Source organism: Pocillopora damicornis, chromosome 5, assembly GCF_964200805.1.
Source record: "Pocillopora damicornis chromosome 5, jaPocDami1.2, whole genome shotgun sequence".
In the NCBI taxonomy this organism is placed as follows: domain Eukaryota; kingdom Metazoa; phylum Cnidaria; class Anthozoa; order Scleractinia; family Pocilloporidae; genus Pocillopora; species Pocillopora damicornis.
In genome coordinates, this window is record NC_142674.1 from 23,918,114 (window position 1) to 23,939,181 (window position 21,068).

General features: G+C 39.2%; 2 protein-coding genes across 14 annotated transcripts in view; one reads left to right on the forward strand and one right to left on the reverse strand.

Annotated features, from left to right (window-relative positions):
* Positions 1-251: 251 nt before the first annotated feature.
* LOC149046071 (uncharacterized) lies at positions 252-21,067 on the reverse strand. 10 transcript variants are annotated; one of them, XM_089206424.1, is made up of 26 exons: positions 20,929-21,067; positions 19,702-19,809; positions 17,577-17,970; positions 16,691-17,088; positions 16,255-16,380; positions 15,761-16,166; positions 15,183-15,577; positions 14,770-14,895; positions 14,076-14,499; positions 12,989-13,386; positions 12,325-12,453; positions 11,924-12,097; positions 11,357-11,542; positions 10,932-11,126; positions 10,650-10,835; positions 10,105-10,296; positions 9,061-9,309; positions 8,606-8,782; positions 7,396-7,599; positions 6,502-6,741; positions 5,392-5,628; positions 4,618-4,806; positions 3,354-3,833; positions 2,400-2,558; positions 2,154-2,289; positions 252-1,325 (listed from the first exon to the last, which is right to left on the reverse strand). In XM_089206424.1, the coding sequence occupies exons 2-26, from the start codon at positions 19,778-19,780 to the stop codon at positions 1,139-1,141; spliced, it is 6,066 nt and encodes a 2,021-aa protein (XP_089062550.1). In that variant the 5' UTR covers positions 19,781-19,809; positions 20,929-21,067; the 3' UTR covers positions 252-1,138. The 10 variants fall into 10 exon arrangements, with proteins under 10 accessions (XP_089062550.1, XP_089062549.1, XP_089062551.1 ...); XM_089206423.1 differs by lacking the exon at positions 20,929-21,067 and adding an exon at positions 19,965-20,174; XM_089206425.1 differs by lacking the exon at positions 20,929-21,067 and adding an exon at positions 19,913-20,171 and having other exon boundaries at positions 252-1,322.
* Positions 20,688-21,068, forward strand: part of LOC113668824 (uncharacterized) — a 31,214-nt gene continuing 30,833 nt past the window's right edge. For 3 of the 4 annotated variants that reach the window (XM_089206400.1, XM_089206401.1, XM_027184779.2), the window contains exon 1: positions 20,688-20,848. In XM_089206400.1, the coding sequence (XP_089062526.1) occupies positions 20,817-20,848 (32 nt within the window). In that variant the 5' untranslated portion in view covers positions 20,688-20,816. The remainder of the gene's footprint in view (positions 20,849-21,068) is intronic. The other variant, XM_089206402.1, reaches the window with a different exon arrangement.

Below are 21,068 nucleotides of genomic sequence, written 5' to 3' on the forward strand. Positions count from 1 at the left end.
ATGATCATGTAGTAAAGAATTTACTTGCAAGGGGGTGGGGGTTATTTATTGATGAAAAAAGTCAGCAAGATTGTTGTTTGTCTGAAGGCTAGAATTGTAACATGTTTTACTTCTCCATAATATTTCGGGACACGTGTAAAACAGGAAACATCTGCGGCGTTAGAAACACTTTTGGAAAAATAAATTTGAAATACTTTTTTCCATGAGATAGTCATGTAAGATGACGAAAGTGATAAAGATCCAAATACAACTAAGAGTGAAACATTTTATTCTGAATTCGTAATTTACATTTCACCTCGAGTGTGTCTCTGATTATAACGTATGACACTGTCCAAGGGATTGGATTTGATTTGTCTACGTGGGCGGTTTTATCGTTTAATTGCGGGCATATTTTTTTCGTGATAACGCTTCCCTCGATGCCTATTAGAAGTATTGACTCTTTCCTCTAATCCTTATGCACCTTCCGCACTAGAGCCCATAAATATATACTGTATAACAAGATCCAAGTGACACTATGATGAACTCGTGGATATAACACAGGACGAAATTGCAAGAATCCGTAAACGGAAACGTGGCAGAAACATGTTAAACCGTTCTCGAAACACGACGGATAACCTGTGTTTCCGTTACCGGTTTCGTGACGTTTTCTCGCGTTTCCGTTGCTGCGTATACAACGGAACCGGACCACTTTTTGTCCATGTTAAACGTAACGGAAACATGGAGTTGCATGTTTCCGCCACGTTTCAGAAATACGGAAACATGTGATTTCGTCCTGTGTAACGTGCAGAATTTCGTCGGGTCAAGTCTAAAAAAACCTTGACATTTAATTCCTACTCTCCTAAGAAAGTATTGAGAGGTAATATCCAGTTGTTGACGTTCTGATAAAAAGGCTATTTCGTAGTACATTATCGGCACAAAATTAGCCGGCTTCCCCACAAGAGCCCACCCCAATTGATTTGCCATAATCAAGATTGGGTTGGCATCCTATGTAAGTTATATGCTCTCCCCAGACTTCTTAGGCCGCGTTAACGCGTTGCTTTTTCCTATGCTTTGCATATCCACGGCTTAAACCGGTGAAAGTAGGACTATAACAAAAAGAATCTCAACTCAGATTGTCTGAACTCGTCAAACTATTTCCTTAGGCTTGAGAGTGACTGTTTCGAAGCTCCGCGTAAGTATGTGGTTCCGTGTTCAGTAACTGATAATGGGAATGAGGACTCGGAAACTGCAATTCTTCAATTTCCTCATAGACACGGTTATTTATTGGATCTTCATATGCTGGATTGTTGTGTCCCCTGGTTTCAGACGTTGTTCGCCGAGGTCTTCTGAGGGAGGAACGATAAAATAGCTGAGAAAGAGAGACATGAATCTTTAACTAGCTCGCATGTATCAAACCTTGCTATGTGATGCTATGTCATTCAACTATGTCATTGCTATGCTATGTCATTTCGGAACTCCGAAATAAGACAAATTCTTAACTTTGTTAATGCCTTACTCGGCCAAAATAAGAATATTTGTTTTATGCTATGTGCGTGGGTTGTTGTGTAGTGGAGGTAACCTTTAGATGCCGATATCACAAAGGATCTGAGGAGAGGATATATCAAAGTTGGGAATTGCGGTGGTTTAGTAAGTAGTACGCAGGAGCAACTGTTCGAGAGGTCCAAATTTAAGCCACGGTAAAGTCACAGTGATGCAATCTTGAGGACAATATGTTACTTCTTTTGTCGTCAATGTGATGCTCTCAACCATTAAGTATTAAGGGAAACTGGCAAACTATCAGAGAAACTTGATGAATCGGCAAGGGAATGGGGGAGAGCGAAGAAGGGAATGGTTTTCAGCGATGAATAAACCTGGCATCCAGTACGATTATTTAAATGCTTCCTGTTGTTATTTCACTGATATTGAGACGAGCTCTGGCAATTTTGGCTTGAACGCTGTCAACACGTTACCCCACCATCACCCTTGCTCTGTTCACGCCAGTTCACCCTTCCTAAGCCTTTTCACCTCTTTTTCTTCCATTGCAATTTAACTCTATCGGTATCTATTCCACTTTTGAAAAACCACGACGGCAATAAAAATAACAGTAAGAAATTCTTATGGTGACGATAATGACGTCCTTAAAAAAAAAAATGAAAATGATGCTTTTGACTTACATTCTTTGCTTCCACACACAAAAGATGGCGACAGCAACTATTACAATGACTGGTACAACTATTGCCATGGCAATGATGACATTGAGAAGGTGACCAGATGACCCTTTCCCATCGGTATTTGACGTTTTGGAATTTGCTGATGAAAATAAGAATTGGCAAGCGGTCAAATACGAATATTGTTTACAGCAGTACAAATAAATTCATCATAAGTCAAAAGAAGACATCTAGTACAATTTGTTTAGAGACCTTCACAGTTTCCCTGCCATCTAGATGCTAACGCGCCAAAGGTTGATGTCCCGGATGGACAAGGAACACAAGAAGTCTGCGCCTCTTTATCCTGGTAATGATCCACTGCGCATGCTTGGCACTCTGAGGTATTGTGGAAGTATCCAACAGGACAGCTCACTATAAATAGCAAAAAGGGACGAAGATATTTAAAAAGGTTTGATGTATCATCAAACTGTTTGAGTCAGCCATTTCAGAGCTGTTTAAATAGCATCTGACTGCATAGCAAGGCAAGTGCATTGGCTTTTCGATACTTATATTAGAATCATTCTTCATCCTCATGCGAGGAAACTCATTTTCAGGAGAAATGTTTTGTACGTCGATTCATTTAAAAGAATGACTTTTTGGTGCTTGGTTCTGACATGTTTCCTTCGTTGAGTTAATTACATCTTTCTTATTACTTACGATAGGGTCTAAACTTAGCCAAGTACTCCGTAACCATCTGGGAGCTTAAAAGCTATAGGAAGATTTTTCAATACGTTTTTTCAACTCATATAATTTTTCAAATTCCTTCTGCGAAGAAATTTTGCGCCTTTGAAAGATTGTTGATCTAGAGTAGGCAGCCAATCGTATAACACCTATTTTTTTAAATAAACCAATTTTAAAGCGGATGTGCAATTGCTTTTACGGCCATTTTGGAATACTCGGGCATTTTAGAAAATTTCATAGTTATGGGGAAGTATTTGGCAAACGTGAAAAAAAAATTATCTGGCTATTCTTTCATTTGAATCATGTATCTCACTGCTCCTGTTTGTCTAAAACGATCAAATTATTTTTTAGAATACTTGCTTATGGAAAAGTGCTAGCGTAACCAACTATCTTGGACAAAATAAGAATCTTTTAGCAAAGTAGGTTAACCAGTCACTTTGTGTTTTGAGATTCTTAAGGATTTTTATGATTAAAAACACTGCTTACCACATTTGGAGCCTCTTAGAACCTGTCCACTATCACATAAAAGGCGCACGAAGCGGACTTGAGGTGGTTTTGAAGCATCGAAAACTAAGGAAATCCCACTGATATTAAGATTTACATCTGTTCTGTTAAACTTTAATAATAGGTTACTGGAAATTTCTTCAGTTGTCTGATTAAGATCAGCTGCAGTCGTATTCCTGGGCAGTGGAACTTTGAAATCAAAACTAATGGAAAGTGAAATTCTTGATGAGAGCGGATTACTTCCTAAGTCTCTTTTTCGAAGTGTTCCTGTCTGGTCTCCACATTCGACCTCGACGTTTTCGATTGTGCATAACCCGAGTGAATCGCAGCCATTGTCTGGTCCCAAATAAGTGGTGTAAAGTGCAATAAAGTTGCTAGCGATCTGGTGATGAATTTGCTCGCTGCATTGATCAGCTTGGTAGTGGAGCTGAATTTTGAGCAGAGTCGTCGCCTGGCGTGTTTCTGTAACAGAAGTTTTGAAAATGAATAATTGCTAATTGTTTTCTTCAGAAAACGTTTTAGAAAATCCTAAAGAGTGGCAAAACGCGGATGAGTTACAAAAGCAATCGGATCTTCGATTCCCAAACAAAGGACTCCATATTGTAAATGATTGATAGATTATTTGAAATGCAACAGGTAGCCGGGAGACGATTTCAGGCTCACAGTGCAGCGGTACTCATCTGTAATCCTGTGCAGAAAGAGGCACTGTGGGAAAAATCCTTTCCTAAGAACAAGAACCCGTTTCTCGAAAGATCCGGGAACTTAACAGGCCAGAAAGGCGGACTTTATTGCCATGTTTCTTTCGAGATAGAGATTTTGAAAAATTTGAGATGCAAACAGTAAAGATAACAGGAAAAGAAACAGAATGTCTGGGCGGAGACTTGCATCATCCTAGCGTATAATTTCATTTATAAATGTTATATTCGTGCTTCTCGAGTTAGTGAAACTTTTGAGAGTTAGGCCCCAGGGTTGAACAGCAATCTCTCGATTCAGACTCGAACATGCAAACTATGTACCATATGTAATTTGTTATTTTTTTTCATATGCTACCCAAGCCGCTTAATATGCTGGCAACGCCTTATTTATTAGGCCTAACAAGGCCAGAAAAGCTGTTCATGGCTGCCAACTTGATGACTACTTTGCCTCTTTTGGTAGCAACTATCTAGAGTCCGTACCATCGTTGCCATAAGGCATTTTCCATGGATGCAGCCCACACTTTAACGTTGCATAGTGTGTTCACGCTTACCTGAGCAATCTGGTACTTTTTCATCAGGCAGCCATCCACCTGACGCACTACAGAAATAGGCATCTGGTGGTTTGTTAGCGAAGTCATATCCAACGTTACAGTGAAGCGTGCAGATCTTACCACCTTCCAGCCATAAGTCACATGCTTTTGCTCCATTCAGTGGTGAATGCAGCTTCGGACATTCATAATCTTGATTTCAGAAATAAGCAGAAATTACGTCATCATCATCATCATAATTTTTTACATCATCATCTTTCCTTATCGCGGCAGTAGACCATCGCGCTCTTTCAACTGTAAACAGTGACTTAATGAGGATTCTGCACCACCCCTAAATCATATTCAATCTTTAAGAACGCCAGTAACCTGCTTACTTTTCCCAAAAAGAACAATTATTTCAAAATAATGATAAAAAATTACCAGCCTAACGCTATATTTTGGTATTGTGCTATCATTCGGTGGTAGCTCTCATCTGGTATGTTGGAAGACCGGTCGCTGAGTCGTGATATCTTTTCTACCCACAAACAAGCTATGACCGGCATCAATGTTAGCATATCTGAGCAACAGCACACCTACCCCTCCCCTAACCCTGTCAGCATATCTAAGCAACAGCGCACCTATCCCTCCCCTAACCCAACAACAGTCAACTGATCACAAGTTAGAGAGGATGGAGAGGTAGGAGCGCAGTTGCTCAGAAAATGTCATTGATCCGATGACTGTTACCAAGGAAACTGACTGTAAAACTGTAAATTTAAAGTTGGACTAGACTATACATACCCTTAATTATTATACGGAACTTGCACGTGGCTGTATTACCAGCTGTATCTGTAGCACTATATGTTATATTGTGTTGTCCCCATGTAAACTCGCTTCCGTTTGGTCTGTTTGTAATAAATGAGTGAACACCAACATTATCGGTGACCTCAACTCTGGGTAGCCACACCTTAGTCCATTGCTTTGCAGAAGTAATGAGTACATCTTCGGGACAGGGAAAAATTCTGGGTGGCTCTTTATCTGTTGGAGTAGAAATATAATTGAAGTATCCGCATTGTGCCTGTGATGTGCTGCAGTCTACCTCTCATAAGTTGTAGCTACCTTTGCCAGTGTATGTATTGTATAGTATGTAGAGTAACCTAACTATTAATTCAAAGCTCGTAATGCAAGTAGTGTAAGCATCATAAAATTTGTAGTGTAGGCTAATTTAAAAGAAAATCATTTTGTGAGTAGTCTTTAACGTGAGTATCAATAAGTATAAATATCAATAGGGGTAGTATTGTAAGTAACACAAGCATTGTTGGTGTCATAATTACGCTGTGTTTTTACGTTGTGCTAGTGCTGCACTGTTGTATGTAAGTCGAAAGTTAATAAAGACAACTTTTAACCAAAAAAGGTATGTTGTAAGAAAACATGACTTAAAAAAGAAAAGGAGCGATTGACAATTGAACAAATAAATTTGCTCATGCAAATGTTTCCAAGTTCAATCTTATAGAGAAGATTTTTCTGTTGAACCCTAGTTAGATGTTTGAAAGCCTTTTTAGGCCTCCTTTTATTGAGGAACCAAAGCTTTTGCTTTTAAAAAGCCGACACTATTTGAAAAGTTGCAGGAAACTGTTGAATTGTCAATATTTGGTAAAATTTGTGATGTGATTTTGTGTATAAATGTTTTATACCACCATAGTTAGTACCTGGAAAATTATTAAAGATGCAAATGGTAAAAGTTTTTGTACCTCTTTTAAGTAAATGGGTAGAGTGCTCTGGGATTACATTTGTTTTGGTTTTGCGAAACTCAATGGCTAGAAATGTGCTCCTTTTAAAAGATATCATGTTGAAAGATTGGAAGTAATGATATGTCCACGCCTAATATCAACGGCGTGTACGCACTCATACCTTTGACCTGAATCGAGAAAGTACAGGATGAACTCAGCCTGGAAGAGTCAGTGACTTTGTACGTGATGTGATTTGTACCAACATTAAACTTCTGCGGCGGCGTCAAGCCAGTAAGAATCAAATGTTCGTTAGAGTTGTCCGTGGGGACTGGTAACTTCCAAGTTACGTTCGCATATGACTGACCAGTTTTTGTGGGGGTTGTCATGTCAAGTGGGCATTGAATTCTAGGATGCTGGATATCTGTCGGGAAAAATGGTTATCAAGTAAGTTAAGGATATATTTGGCCATCGTATGGAGACTCTAAAGTTGATGTTTCCGGCGTTGGCACTTCGTCAGAGTAAATCGAGGAATCGTAGGCTGTGTGTGATACATGCGCAGAAAAATATATTTATGCTTTTGGTGGAAGCATGGTCAGTTCAAAAACATAGGAACAAATTAGGTGAATAAAAAGTGTTCGTGGGGAGTAAGAGTGCAGATTTGAATAAGATTTTTGTTGTAGAGGCTTGCAGCTTTCCGAACGGTCCAGAATAGGGGAGTGCTGAAGATTACCACACGTTACTTAGAGTGACTAGAAAGATTAAACTTTCCAACGACTGGTTTGAATGCGTCCTCGTCAATTCTTCCTTCGTCACGAAGTATTCTCTTTATTGGTCACCTACATCAGTGAAACAGAAAGACAACTGGGAAACCTACTCCGAAAAAACTTTGTGATGTAGAAAAGAATGACCAAATCACATCAACACAAGAGGGGTTCAAAAGGGAAAACATTGACATCCTAAATTTAGTCTGTTTTTTTTATTATCATTGTAAATATGCTTTTAAACTATGATTAAAATCATGCATAATATGTCCTAATAACTGAGGGATTATCAAAATAAAATGTCAATTAAGTACCTCTACATCTAACATTAGTAACATCTGCACTCCATGATCCATTTTCAAGGCAGGACACATTTCTTGCTCCTAGAGGTTGATATCCGGCCGAAACATCACAAATGAAATAGCACTCTGTCTTGTAATGAACTCCTGAGAGTAACTTGCAAGGACTGGGAAAGACCCTACCATGAGATGGGGCCCTTATGGCAGGGCATTTGACAACTGAGAGAATAGAAACATGTGTGAGAATTATCCTGTACGTGCATCAATACAGTATAGTATAATCTTTATTTAAGCACGAAACAATTCATCAGCAATTACATTAACTAAAACTATTTAAAAATTAAAACACTAACTAATATTTAAAAGCTGTTTTCCGTGAATGCCGTGCGTTATAGAGTGGCATTGATCTTGCGTTTAAATAACCCCAGAGACTCTGTGTTCCTTATATCACATGGAAGACTATTCCATAATGTGGCTCCACTATAGCTAAAGCTTTTTCGATAATAGTTAGTGCGAGGTAGAGGAACATTGAGTTTATTTTCAGAGTCCCTGAGGTCATAAGCAGAGTTACGCCATTTAAACTTAGAATTAAGATATTCAGGAGCTAGCCCGTGCAGACATTTGAAAACCATGGTAACTCTCTGAATTTCCTGCTGGCTTGTCAGATTTTTCCAACTTAAAAATTCAAGTAGCTTAGTTGCATCGGCATCATAGCTGGAAAATGTCAAAACACGGGCTGCTCTAATCTGTAATTTCTGCAGCTTATCTCGTAGCGTTATCCCACAGCTACCCCAGACAATGTCACAGTAATCAAAGTGAGGTTTTACTAAAGCTTGGTAAAGCAGATGTAAGGTCGATGCTGGGATCAGATGCCTGACTCGCTTTAGGCACCCGATACCAGAGGCAATCTTTTTTGTTAATTTTTCGATGTGACTATGCCAATCGAGTACAATGGTGGTAGTTTGCTTTTGAAGGTCAGCAGATTGCAAAACTGCACGAATAATTTCATATTTTTTTTTCCAAAAGTATGCGAAACAGAAAAAAAGTAAAAGGGAGAAAACCTTTGCAAATAGGAAACCTAATGTTTAGATAAAGAAATCAGTTAACATAATTCCTCAATGCATTTTACTTTCGTAAGTACTTCGCTAAAACTCAACACGGCTGGACATTCTATATTTTTTCACTTAGAGGTTATATGGATTATTTATAACTTAAAGCTGCTTACTTTGGCAAGAGGTTGTGTTGCCTGACCAGGTCCCATCACTTCTGCAGGTGCGAAGAAGAGAGCCCTTCATATTAAATCCTTTTTCACAGGTGAAAGAAGCCTGGGAACCAAACCAGTTCTGGCATGTTAGCGATATATATCCATGTACTGGTTGAGGAAGGACTGGACATGATTTTCCTGTGAATGAAAGACGTTTGTTTTCATTGGCCGTGAAGCAAATTTCCACCTGTTAATTAACAAGTATCCAAGGAAGTGAAGGTGGTTAATGGCGGTTATTTTTAGTCCTGCAACGATTACAATATTTTCAGGCGCAATTCCCACGTGCGTTTCTCGGAGGTGAATAGCAAAGTATATTTGGAGTTTGGGTGGCCAATTAGAGGGCGCCCTTAAACCTACCCACTTTATTAGGATATAACTATAATAATTATATGGAGTTATCATGCGAAGTGTCATACTTGTCACTTGAACGGTGAAACTGCAGTTAGCACTGTTTCCGTTATCGTCTTTGGCTGAGTAAATCACTCGATAGAGGCCAACGTCCAATTGAGTGGGTGGTCGAATTGCTGGATAGCTGACCGATACGTGGCCCGAATTGTCATCAGCAACTGGTTCATTCCACTTGACAAGAGCAGTTGGTGAACATCCAGCGGTATAGAAAACCATGTTGTGGGGACAAGTGTTATTGAAAGAGGGGCGCATGTTGTCTGTAAGCGATGAAAAAAGGATCAAATGTAAATCAGTGCCGATGCGAGCTTTGATAAAAGGTGTTGCAGGCTAGGTAACCCACACGAGGCTTCTCCGATTCCTTTCACGTGAACGGAAAGGAATTTTATCAATTCTTCTGAAAGAGATGCTAAATTATTGCTGTCAACCCCCCCCCCTCCCCCCCACACCCTAGCGATGGTCAATTTTCCAAACAGTTTGTTGAAACTTATCTACACCCAATGTAAGAGGAAGACACAGCGAACGGCACAATAAGTTATGATTTTAAGTTTCTGGAAGCTTTTCTTCAGGTCCTAATCCGGACACAACCACTAAGACCTTTGAGCTACAGTCTCCCAAGAGCCATTACACTTGGAAAATTGATATGCCTTTTTTTTTAACATGCTATGAACAAGTTATCCTGCATCTTTGCTGGTGGTGATGCTGCTTAAGACTGCAACTAAACTACAAAAATAAGAAATGCTATGTGCTATGTTGAAAAAAAGGAATATCATAATGAGGTTATGGGAATGGAAATTTATATATACATTTGAAAATGATGCGGTGTCCTAAACATTTTTTGGACGATTGTAGATTGCCAGTGCAAAGAGGTAGCAACAAACCAGAAGGAATTAGAAAGGCGATCATGGAGAATGGCTCAAATTAACGTTCCTTTAAAATAACGAAGTATAAAAATTTGCACAGATATCGATGACCCATGGTGTAGCGTTTCTAAACGGAATGACCAAATATTTCTGATAACTAAATGGTTTTTATTTTCTACAACATAAACTAACCTATGCAGCGGGTGTTGTTGGATCCTGTCCATTTCCCATTGTTGCCACATACTCTTGAGGAAGTTCCATCAAGAACATATCCTAGAGTTCCACAGGAAAATCTGCATGTCTGACCATAAGGACTACCAGATACACATGAAGATGGAGAAATGATCGCATTCATGGGAGGGAAGAGTGGACCACAGGCGACAACTGAAAATAATCGTAAAGAAATACCTATGATTGGAGCACAGAAACGTTAAAAAATAAGAAACGGCTTTGGACAACTTTCGAAAAACATTTCAGAATTTTTCCATCCAAACATAATTCTTAATAACGGTGGGAATTATACAGTTCACACCTCTCAAAAAAATGGAAAAGGAAGCAGAAAGAGAACAAGAAAAAAAGATGCATAAACGCACGCTCTATCCAGCCTCAGGCCTAGACCGTGAGTCTCAATGCAAGTCTGTCAAAGAATGTGCTCATGGGACTCCTTAACAAAACAGCTCATCTTGAGGACGAAGGATGTCTTGTTTCTTGAGCATATGGACCTTTAGGCTCCTTACCTTGACATGATGATGCAACTCCACTCCATGTGCTGTTTTGTAGACATCGCCTGACAGAGGAACCAAGCAGACTGTAGCCAGCTTGGCATGCAAAACTACAATGGGTATCATAAGGCTCCCATACAGGATCAATGCATCCAACCTTTTGTCCATGTTTTGGGATAGGAAGAGATGGACAAGTAATGGCTGCAAAGAAAAAAAAGTTATGCTTAAGACGTATTGAAGGAAAAGGTGAAGGAGCAAGTAAAATGGAGCAAAAATATATTCAGCGACAAAAAGTACCATGACAGGTTGGCAGACGATTATCCCAAACGCCTGGGGGACTGTCACTTTGGGCAACACACTTGAGTGATGAGGATCCATTTAAGTGATAACCAGTGGGACAGGAAAAGTTACACTGTGCTCCGAAGTTATATCCACAGCTGCTCATGCGCAACGGATCTCCCGGACTTACCACAAGCTTGGAACAGTTGATAACTGACACAAAGATAAAAGAGTGTTTAAAAATCAGAAAAACCGATTTGTTTTTAATATACTAAACTTATCTTTTGTCCAGGTGCGGAGCCTCTCTGTTTATAAACTTTCGTTAAACAAATACCTGTGATGTGGCCTTTAGTAGGAGGAAGATAAGACTAAGGCAGACTTTAAACGAGAACCATTTGGGATCCCTATGTAAGTGGTGCTTTTACAGTAGCAGTTTATTTAACCTGAACATACGAAGTCTTGCCCACTCCAGGTTCCATTTTCTTGGCATTTTCTTGTAGGAGAACCAATCCCAGTGAACCCAGACTTGCAGGAAAATTGGCAAATTTTGTTGTGCTGCTCCGCCGTTTTTCCTGAACAACCCGTCTGGATTCCATTTGCTGGTATGGATAAGGCTGGGCATGTGGCAGCTAAGAACGAAACAAGGAAACAAAAGGAAGCCAAAAAATTCATTGAATAATTAAATATTAGCAATTTACTTGGTTGCGTTTCTACCTGGCAGCCCCGGAAGCCCTAAATATCCCCCTTTTTGTCTGATTATCTCTCCTTCTATACTTCCGGGTGTCCTTCGGCCTGTCTGTTTGGCTGCCTGCCTACCTATCAGTCTGTATCTCTGACTGTCTGTAAGTTGGTTTACATCTCTATTTTCATTTTTAGTCAATAAGTCTTTAGCAGGATTCTTTGCTTAGATTGGCCCAAAGAAAAAAACCCGTTATAATGGTTCCTAGCATCCACTGGGGCATTTCTTATTTAGAGATGTATTTGAAGAGTGGTTGCTTTGGTTACCCTACCGTTACATTTAGCCTGTGTGCCGGTCCACGTGCCATGGTCTTGACAGGTTCGCGTTGCCGATCCGGTGAGAATGTACCCTTTGTCACAGGAAAACCGACAGGTATTTCCAGGAAGATTAGAACAGGGATGTAAGCTTCCGTTTGAAGGCACAGACAAATGGGCACAGCGGTTAACTGAAATAGAAATAAAACAACAAAAAATAATTTTTTTGATTTAAAGCTGCCATCCATCAACCCTTCACACAACCGTGTCAGTCAATTATGAAAGGTAAGTCCCCCTAGAACTCAGGCCACTCTACGCTGTTACCAAATGGAACATACGTTCAACATCGAAAAAACATATAGCAAGTTAGAGGGGTCAAATGGCAAACTGGTGAAAATTTGAATCGACTTTTCCTTACCTCCTTGACAAGTAAAGGGATCGCCAGGCTTTAGCAGTACTCCTTCAGGACAAAAGCACTGGTGTCCACTTGGATTTGGGAGACAAAGATGACTACAGCCCCCATTTAAATGCGAACAGCTGGTTGATCCTACACGTCAAGGGAAGTGGAGTTAAAGCGACCAGTATGAGCGCGCAAAACATTATGGGAGAAAAGTGATCGTAGTTTTCAACTAATTTTTCAAAAAACAACCCCCCCCCCCAAAAAAAAATAGTTAATCAGAAGAAAAGTTAGGATCATCATTAGCCATCAGGGCTCAAAATAATTACAGACAGACTGTTTGAGGCCCAGCAAAGCGTGATCGACAAAGTCGCGATCGCATTCTTGCGTCCAATTGATTTATATGGGGGGCGCAAGTTTTCTAAACCAATCATCAGGCAAAGTAAAGCAAAACCAAAGCAATTAGGGAACACGTTGCACATTATTGAAAATTGCTCGTGCATTTCATCGTTAGATAAAAGATGCATTGTGTGTTTTCCACGTGAACAGATCACACATTGGCTGGCCCTGCCCCCGAAATGAGAATTTTGAGAAACGAATCAGATCGAATAGTCGACAAGAAAGCTTTAATATCCAGTATGGGAGCACGTCTGTTTGTTTGAGTCTCTATTTCATTATTGCATACCAGAAAAGATTTTTGCGTCATCGTGGATGTGCATCTCCTTCGGTGACTTCATCCCATGAACCAGAACCTCATTGAGAGAGGAAGTAATGTTGAATTTGTTTATATTCTTCCTTTCCAAGTCTGACCAGTAAATAATGTTGTCAGATAAGGCCAGTGCAAATGGGTGCCGAATATAAGATGACAAGTCCAGTAAAACGACTCGGTTATTCCCTTGAAAGTCTACCCTTTCGATCTTATCGAGAGTTGCATCGCACCAGTACAACAGTTTTCCAGAGTAGTCTATAGCTAGTGAGTTAACCCCTTTAAGTCCAGAACTAACAAGAACCACCCTGGAAGAGCCGTCCATGTTCGCTTGTTCAATCTTTGGAGAAGATCCGCGATCACTCCAAAACATCTTCCTAGAAATAATAAATCATGATCGTGACTTAAAAAGAAGTAAATAATTTAGAATATCTAACACCAAATATTCGCACAACCCTGCGTCAAACTATCTGATGTGTTGGCGACTGTTTTGCAAAGGTAGCACTGTTTTCTTTGAAATATCAGAGGATTAGCGTAGAGTCCTTAGTACATAAATTTGCAGAGACAATATTTACTATTATAGAACTGTTTTTCAAATAAATTTAGCACTTTTCCAAAGCCCACTGATTTTTTTCCTTTTTCTTTTGAAGCAGTAGAGCATCTGTCCTTGATGAGCACAATCATTAAGCTAGTTTAATTAATTCCATTCATCCGTTTCGCCCCTTCTCCTTTTTCTGTCTCACGAGTTTCTCTACCCGTCCTGCTAAGAATTGGAACACATTTGGCGAAAACCGCCTCTATAACTCTTCGATACAAACCTTTTCGTTCTGTGACAATCCTCGTGCAACTTCAAATCTATAGTTTGCATTCGAGCAACTCGTCAGAATAAAAACGTTATGTTGCAAAAACAGGCGCAGCAATTACTCAAGGCCAATTATCCCCGAAATTTTTTTCATGGTGTGTGTAGGTTTTAAAGATCACTTCATCGCTATTGACAAGAAAACAATTAGTGGCAACTAATGCGTAGATAACGACGCGTAATCAAAATAAAACTACCTATAGTTACCTTTCTGCTATATTGAGTATTATGGCTCTTGGACTTTCGATTCCTGATGTTATAAGACTTCTTCTAGATGATCCATCTAAGCGTGCTACCTCGATTTTGCGGGTTCCCGCATCTGTCCAGTATAGATTCCGTTCAATATAATCGACTGCCAGCCCCTCAGGCCCCTCAACTTTGTTGTATGCGACGACCTCAACGGAAGATCCGTTAGGAAAAGCTCTTGCCACTAATTTCAGGGCGACATCTGTCCAGTATATTTTTCTATCGAGTGGATCGTAGTCGACCGCCACGGGAGAAGAGATGTTTGTTTTGATTTGCAGAGGTTTGCAAGGGCTCTCTGATACTGAGATTGCAACGCTGTATATTTTTCGAGTATCAGCTTCAGGAAAGACCATGAATTTTTCTAAATTCGCTTTTTCAAAACCATCTTGAACAAAAAGGAGATAGAGCAGTCGTATAAATGCATACTTTCTCAAGAATAAGCGACAAATGAACACTATTACAAAATTAAAGATTAAATAGAAAAAAAGTTCCTTATAGGGAAATGTGCAACTTTGGTTACTTTCCACTTTATTCCAAAATGTATTCCTGGCCGAGGATGCTACTCTCGCGTGTTCTAGTTATTATGATACTTGTATGGCCAGCATTAAAAAGCACTTGGCAAAGTTAAAAGGGAAAATATGACTTGCGTCCTCACCATTATCACAACTTCTCCCATCAGGCTTCAGCACAATCCCTGTTGGGCATGCGCATTTGTATCCTCCTGGCTTCAGTAGACAGAAGTCGCTGCATAACCCATTGTTTTGAGCACATGCGTGAGGACCTAATGGCGGTAACAAGTCAGAACATGAATTTTTTAATCTTATAAACACCTCTAATTATTTGTACTAACTTCAGACTTTCATCTCTCCTGTATTTTATGAATTTGTGGCTTGAAAATCTTAAGATAGAGCAGCGCTTGAAACGTTCTCCTATTTGCTTTCTTTTTCCTTAAGTCTAATATTTCTAATGCTAAAGAGTTTCAAGTCCATCCAAGTTTTGACATTGAAAGGGACTGTGAACTTAAATTGTAAAGCTTTAAATTGAAATACTAATAATCTGAGTAATTACCTGTAAATGACAAAGATGGATCATAAACGTGAATGTCCATCGGTTGCTGGAGGTCAGGAATCACCGTTTCATGTTTTGCACTGGTTAAATTGTAACGTAGAATACTTTTCTTATTCCAATCAGTCCAGTAAAGCACACTTTCATACAACGCTAAACCAAAGGGATGTATTTGATCTGCAGATGATAACAGAACCTTTCTACTCGCACCATTAAGGTCGGTCATCTCTATAGTGTCCAATTTAGCGTCAACCCAGTATAGACGGTTTGTAGCCTGGTCGATGGTCAGTCCATTTGGCCAGGCTAGATTTCCTGTGACAATGGATTGTCTCCCTGAGCCATCCATCTCGGCTTTCTCAATCTTTGGATTGACTCCCCAGTCAGTCCAGTACATCATGCTGAAAGCAAACAAAGATAAGAAAAGTAGGTTTCCTTAGAGTCTTTTTGAACGCAATTTGCTTGCCTATTGTTATGGATCAGAACAAAAGGAGCTATCAAATTTAGGATAAAAAGGGTGAAAGAGAAAAGGCAGTTCCTGGACATACTGGACATACATAACAAAACTGCTTTCAATCACTTACCCATTTCTTTCATCAAGTATTATGGCCCTCGGCTCATCGAGTGCATCTTTGAATAAGACCTTCCTTTTTGTTCCATCAAGACGACCCAATTCAATCCTGTCTGTCCCAGTATCTGTCCAATAAATGTTTCGACCCACGTGGTCAATAGCTAAGCCATCAGGATTAAGGACGTTACAAAAATACAAAGTTTTTGCTGAAGATGCGTTTCTGAAGGCGCTCATGATGCGCCCTTGTCTTACGTCAGTCCAGTAAACGCGATCTTCAAGAGGGTCAAAGTCCAAAGCAATAGGACGATGATCTCCAAGGTGCACGAACAAGGTTTTGGATACTAAATAGTTGACATCCAATGAAATGATGTTCGTCGATTTCTCGTCGGCATCCGTATATAGAAAAAACTTATTTTCTTCTGTAATGAAAGTTAATGAAGAATGTTTATTAGAAATACGCGACAAAAGTGATGATACAGAACTCAAGCACGAGAGCCAAAGACTTACTTTCTTCACACGTTTTTCCATTCTGTTTTACTGCCAAGCCTGTTGGACAAATGCACTCATGACCAGAGGCTTTTGGAACGCAAAAATGACTGCATCCTCCATTGTTTACAGAACATGGACTTGACGCTTGCAAAGACAAAATAGGTTTTCATCGTTAGAAAAGATAAAATACTAGGAGAGGACTTTAAACGTTTACTTCACGTCATTATCTTGTCAAAAGTATAAAAATTTATGAAGGAATCCAGTTGTAAGAGACTAAATAAGAAAATAGAATAAATGATTAAAATACTGTTAATGATGTGGTGAAATGTTTTTGTGCAGTGTTGCATAAGGAGTTTGGAACGAAGGAAGTCTATCTGATTACTTAACTCAAGATAAAATTCCATTATGGACTTGACAAACCCCTTGGTATTCGCATGCATAGGACTTAACTGACCTGATGGTTGTCGGGAGCCATCGTAAACTACGACGCCCATTGGCTTTCCACCATTGATACTGTAGCTTCGAAACACTTCTCCAGTCAGGGCGTCTAGTTTATGAACCTCTCTGTTTGTATTCCAGTCGGTAAAAAACAAGAAGGGTGGAACCAAAGTAACTCCAAATGGATGTAAACCACTCCGTTGGAATAGCAGCTTCCTGTTACCACCGTTGTAATCGATGGATTCTACTCTGTCCAAGGCTGCATCAACCCAGAATATGCGTTGATTTCCTTTGTCTAGGTCAAGACCATTTGGATGATAAAGATTCGTTGTAACGATGGCTGACCTTTGTTTTCCACTCGAGGTAGCTCTTTCAATTTTGGGGTTAAGTCCCCAGTCAGTCCAGAACATAAAACTGTTGGACGATTGAAAAGAAAGAAATACAGAGAGGTAATTTTCTAGACTTAGCTCCAGCTGTCCTCTATTTCTTCCTCCCTCCCACCCCACCTTACCACACAGAAAAAAAAAAAAAACAAACAAAAAGAAAGAAAGAAAGAAAGAAAAAAACAAAACAAAACAGGGACACACGAACAAAACATATAAATAAATCTAGAACAGAAACCAAAAATATGAGATCATGTGTGACATTAGTTAAATCAATCATATAGTGATTTCTATTAGCTATATCTTCCACATCTCAAACTTTAACTCAAGATAAACCTGTCGGTAGAAATCAAAGAAGGGTTGAACGGAGAGAACATGAGAAAAGTAATCAGGTTAGTTAATGGAAACTGCGTGTAGCGATTATCCTATTAAAGCAAGTAACCCTGGAATGTCCCCTTTTAGTACAAAATTTTAAAACTATTTACTAATGGCTCAATTTGTGAACAGACAAACACCTACTTATTGTCAGGATCCAAAGCAATCCCTCTTGGTTTATCGAGATCAGAGGAAACTATTGCAACTTGGTTATTGCCATCCAGGTCTGATACGGATATGGTATTATATGTTGTATCTGTCCAAAATAGCTGGGAAGTCCTCCAATGCACAGCGAGTCCATCGCAAACTCCAATATTGCTGATAATTGTAGTTTTAGTATCAGTATCGAGGTGAAGACGCTTGATATTGTGTTCGGTGACGTCACTCCAAAATACGTAGCCCAAATTTAAGTGATAGTCGATCGCAACAGCTCTTGTTAGACCCAATACAACTGAGTTAATAGAAGAGGTTTGGATGTTCATGGTAACAATATCCGTTGTGTTAGAAACTAACAAACAGGGAGAACTGCATAGCGAAACTACGGATGAAAAAAGAAATAAATAAGGGACCTGTCATTATTCATCAGTTGGGGAGGAAGAGGGGAGAGGGGAATTTTGGTTCTTTTATGATGAAATTTACCTTATCCTCCGTAAGGCTCTGTAATGTTCTTATACCCCCCACCCCCTGGTAAATTGGCAGTCAATTGTCTTTAGTTCACCCCTTATACTCTGTTATATATTGATATAATAAAAAATAAAAACAGCCACGATAATGGGTGTTTTGGTTTTAACGTAAATCGGCCACTTGAACGAACTTTAAAGCTAACGTTTCGAGCGTAAGCCCTTCTCCATTCGCTCTGCTGAAGGGCTGATGTTCGAAAGTTCAGCTTTGAAACTTTTTGCTGTGGCCAATTCATATTATCAACTCAGTTGAAAATAACAAATTACCCTGTTATATTCTCCCGCTGACGCAGTACCACAGTTTCCTTCGAAACTTACCCCTTTAATAAATATGGGGGGATAAAAAAAAATTGGTGGTGAGACTTGAATACCGTTGTAGTTAAAGTTAAAACGTAAAACATACATGGAATTATCTTCAGTGGTCTTAAATGTAATTTCCGGAAGGTCGTAAAGTAGTGAGGAAAAAAATCGTGATTTGAAATCTTTTTTGAACGAAATATCTAAATAACTAAGCATTGGATTTGCCTCTTCTGTCATTGAAGAATGGAAAGTGAAAATAGAGGTAAATTCATCACCAAAGGAGAGGGTCTCAATGGGGTCAACCGTTAGCCCTAAAACTGCAAAGAAATTAGCCGTCAGGCGTAAAAACTGATAAGGTTTAACTGTGATTCTTAAAAAACTTAACTGTAAAATTTTTTCTTGCAATCGCATCGAAAAGAAATCAACCATTCGCCGTAAAATGGCCCAAATTTTAATGGTTCGCCATAAAAGCCGTTAGCCCATTGAGACCCTCAAGTGAACCACATGCTTGGGAATGGGACCGATTGGTGGAACCTGGCTTTGCAGAGGCCGTGATTTCACTGGCCCATTATTAGGTTTGTGCAGCATGTTTTCAACTTCCGGTGTCGATCACTTGTTCCGTTAACTTCTCGAAACTACAGACCCACTCCTCCCTTTGTGAAGTGACTGTTTACAATTTCCGTTGCGAGTGATAATCTTTCAGAAGTTTTGATCCTAATAGTTTGAAGAGTTATTGTAAGGAATATATATACCAACCTTCTTTGAGTCTATGAAAAATATTTTAATTCCTCGGATCAGTAAGTGAACCGTGAAAGAACTGGTGTTTATTTATTTACTATTTTCGTGTTCAATGCCTTTGCATAGTCCAGGCAGGATTGACATTTTGATAACCAGAAAGTAACAGTGACCTTAGAAAAGCAACTTTAGGAAATTTAAGAACTCTGATCGAAAGGAAGAACTGCCACGTTGTTTACAGTTCTAGACAGGAGACAAGGAAGATTTAGACGTTTGCATATTAACGGATAACAACTACCTGACAGCTGCAGCTTTGTTTAACGTAAATTTCGGCTTAGGAAAGTATTTATATGAATTCCATAAGAGTTTTAACAATGGCTAGTGAAAACTGAATCCATACTGTGGTTGAAAAAAGAGCAGGAAGTTTCCATGGGGTTCCCATGGACTACTACGTGACTGTAAAGCGTCAATATCCAGCTCTACTAACTTTGCAGATCTGATCGTATGCAAGGAGTATTTATTTTCCCCTTTATTTATTTATTTATTTATCTTACCTCCGTTTACTTGAGTCCTTTTCGTGTCAAGCAACTTAAGAAAGGATGTCAACATGTAAATCCAACGTAGCACACTCATGTTCTTTAGTTGTTTATAAAGTTCGATCCCTATTTAAACAACACCATAACAAGATTAATCATCTAGTATGAAATGAAGAAGTAAGTACAAAATTAGACCGTCAACGGGTACAGATGAATTAACCGAACTTACAAAAACAAAGCTGACGTTGAGGATGGAAGGAGAAAACAAAACTCTTTGTAACCTGAACTCTTCTGCCGCGTCAATTACAAGCGATGTGGTAATATTTATGTATGCTTTCAGTTTCCAAACTTAAGGGACTTGCCCCGGTTATACTGAGGTAGGGAACTCTTTGGTCTCACACGTTTGGAATAGTGCTCGATCTGTTCTACTTCGCGTGTAAAGATAACCGTTAAAATTTAAGGAAGTAAGTAGCACTACATGGTCGTAAATTATTTCAATAATTTTCAGTTCCATGCCTTACGGGCAGTACGTGCTTTCCCAACTGATAAGAACCATTACAATGGGTCGCCAAATTTAAACTGGGAAATGCTTAGTAATTATAATTTTTCTGTATAATGAACTGGCAAAAGCGGAGAGAACTGCAGTTGAAGGGCGCTTTAAGGAATCAAATTTTGGATAAGCAAGGCTATTATGCGTAACTTTGCAGTGCCATCGTATAGTATTCCTGCAAATAGCCCGTATCCATTAAAACTCTTTAGACAAATTGCGTGATATTTTATTACAGCCTAAAGGAGATCTGATGTTGTACAAAATAGCTCTTCAAATTACATCGACCCCACGATCTAAATTTGGAGTGGCAAATTTACTGCTTTTCTCTCAAAGGAAGAGACAGAAATTTTTGTGATAAATAAGAGTGATTCTGGGATATGACAATTTGAAGAATAGCATCACGTCGCGACAAACACCTTTATTGTTATGAAAATTATTCAAAGAAATTTTTACCAGTTCCGCAAGTAACGGTTCTATACTACGTGATAGACTCTGTGTTTGTCCTGAATTATAATTGCAAATCTAGACCTAAGAATTTGGAATACCTGCGTATTTTGATATTTGTGTCTAGAAGTCGCTTTAAATGCACCAGCTCAAAGGTGAAAACATAAATACGTAAGTCTCTATGCATTCAAATTTTAAACTTGTGCCTAAACACAATGACTCATTTTTCCTCCACTTAAAATTTTACTTACTTGTTGTTGGAGTTTTTCGATTCTTCTATTTCAAAAGAAAGACATTCCTTGATTTACAGCGTGTGTACGAATCATGGTCAGACACTCTCGATAGCAAATGAAGTTGCCGCACAGACTAATTTTGTATGTTTATTTGTATG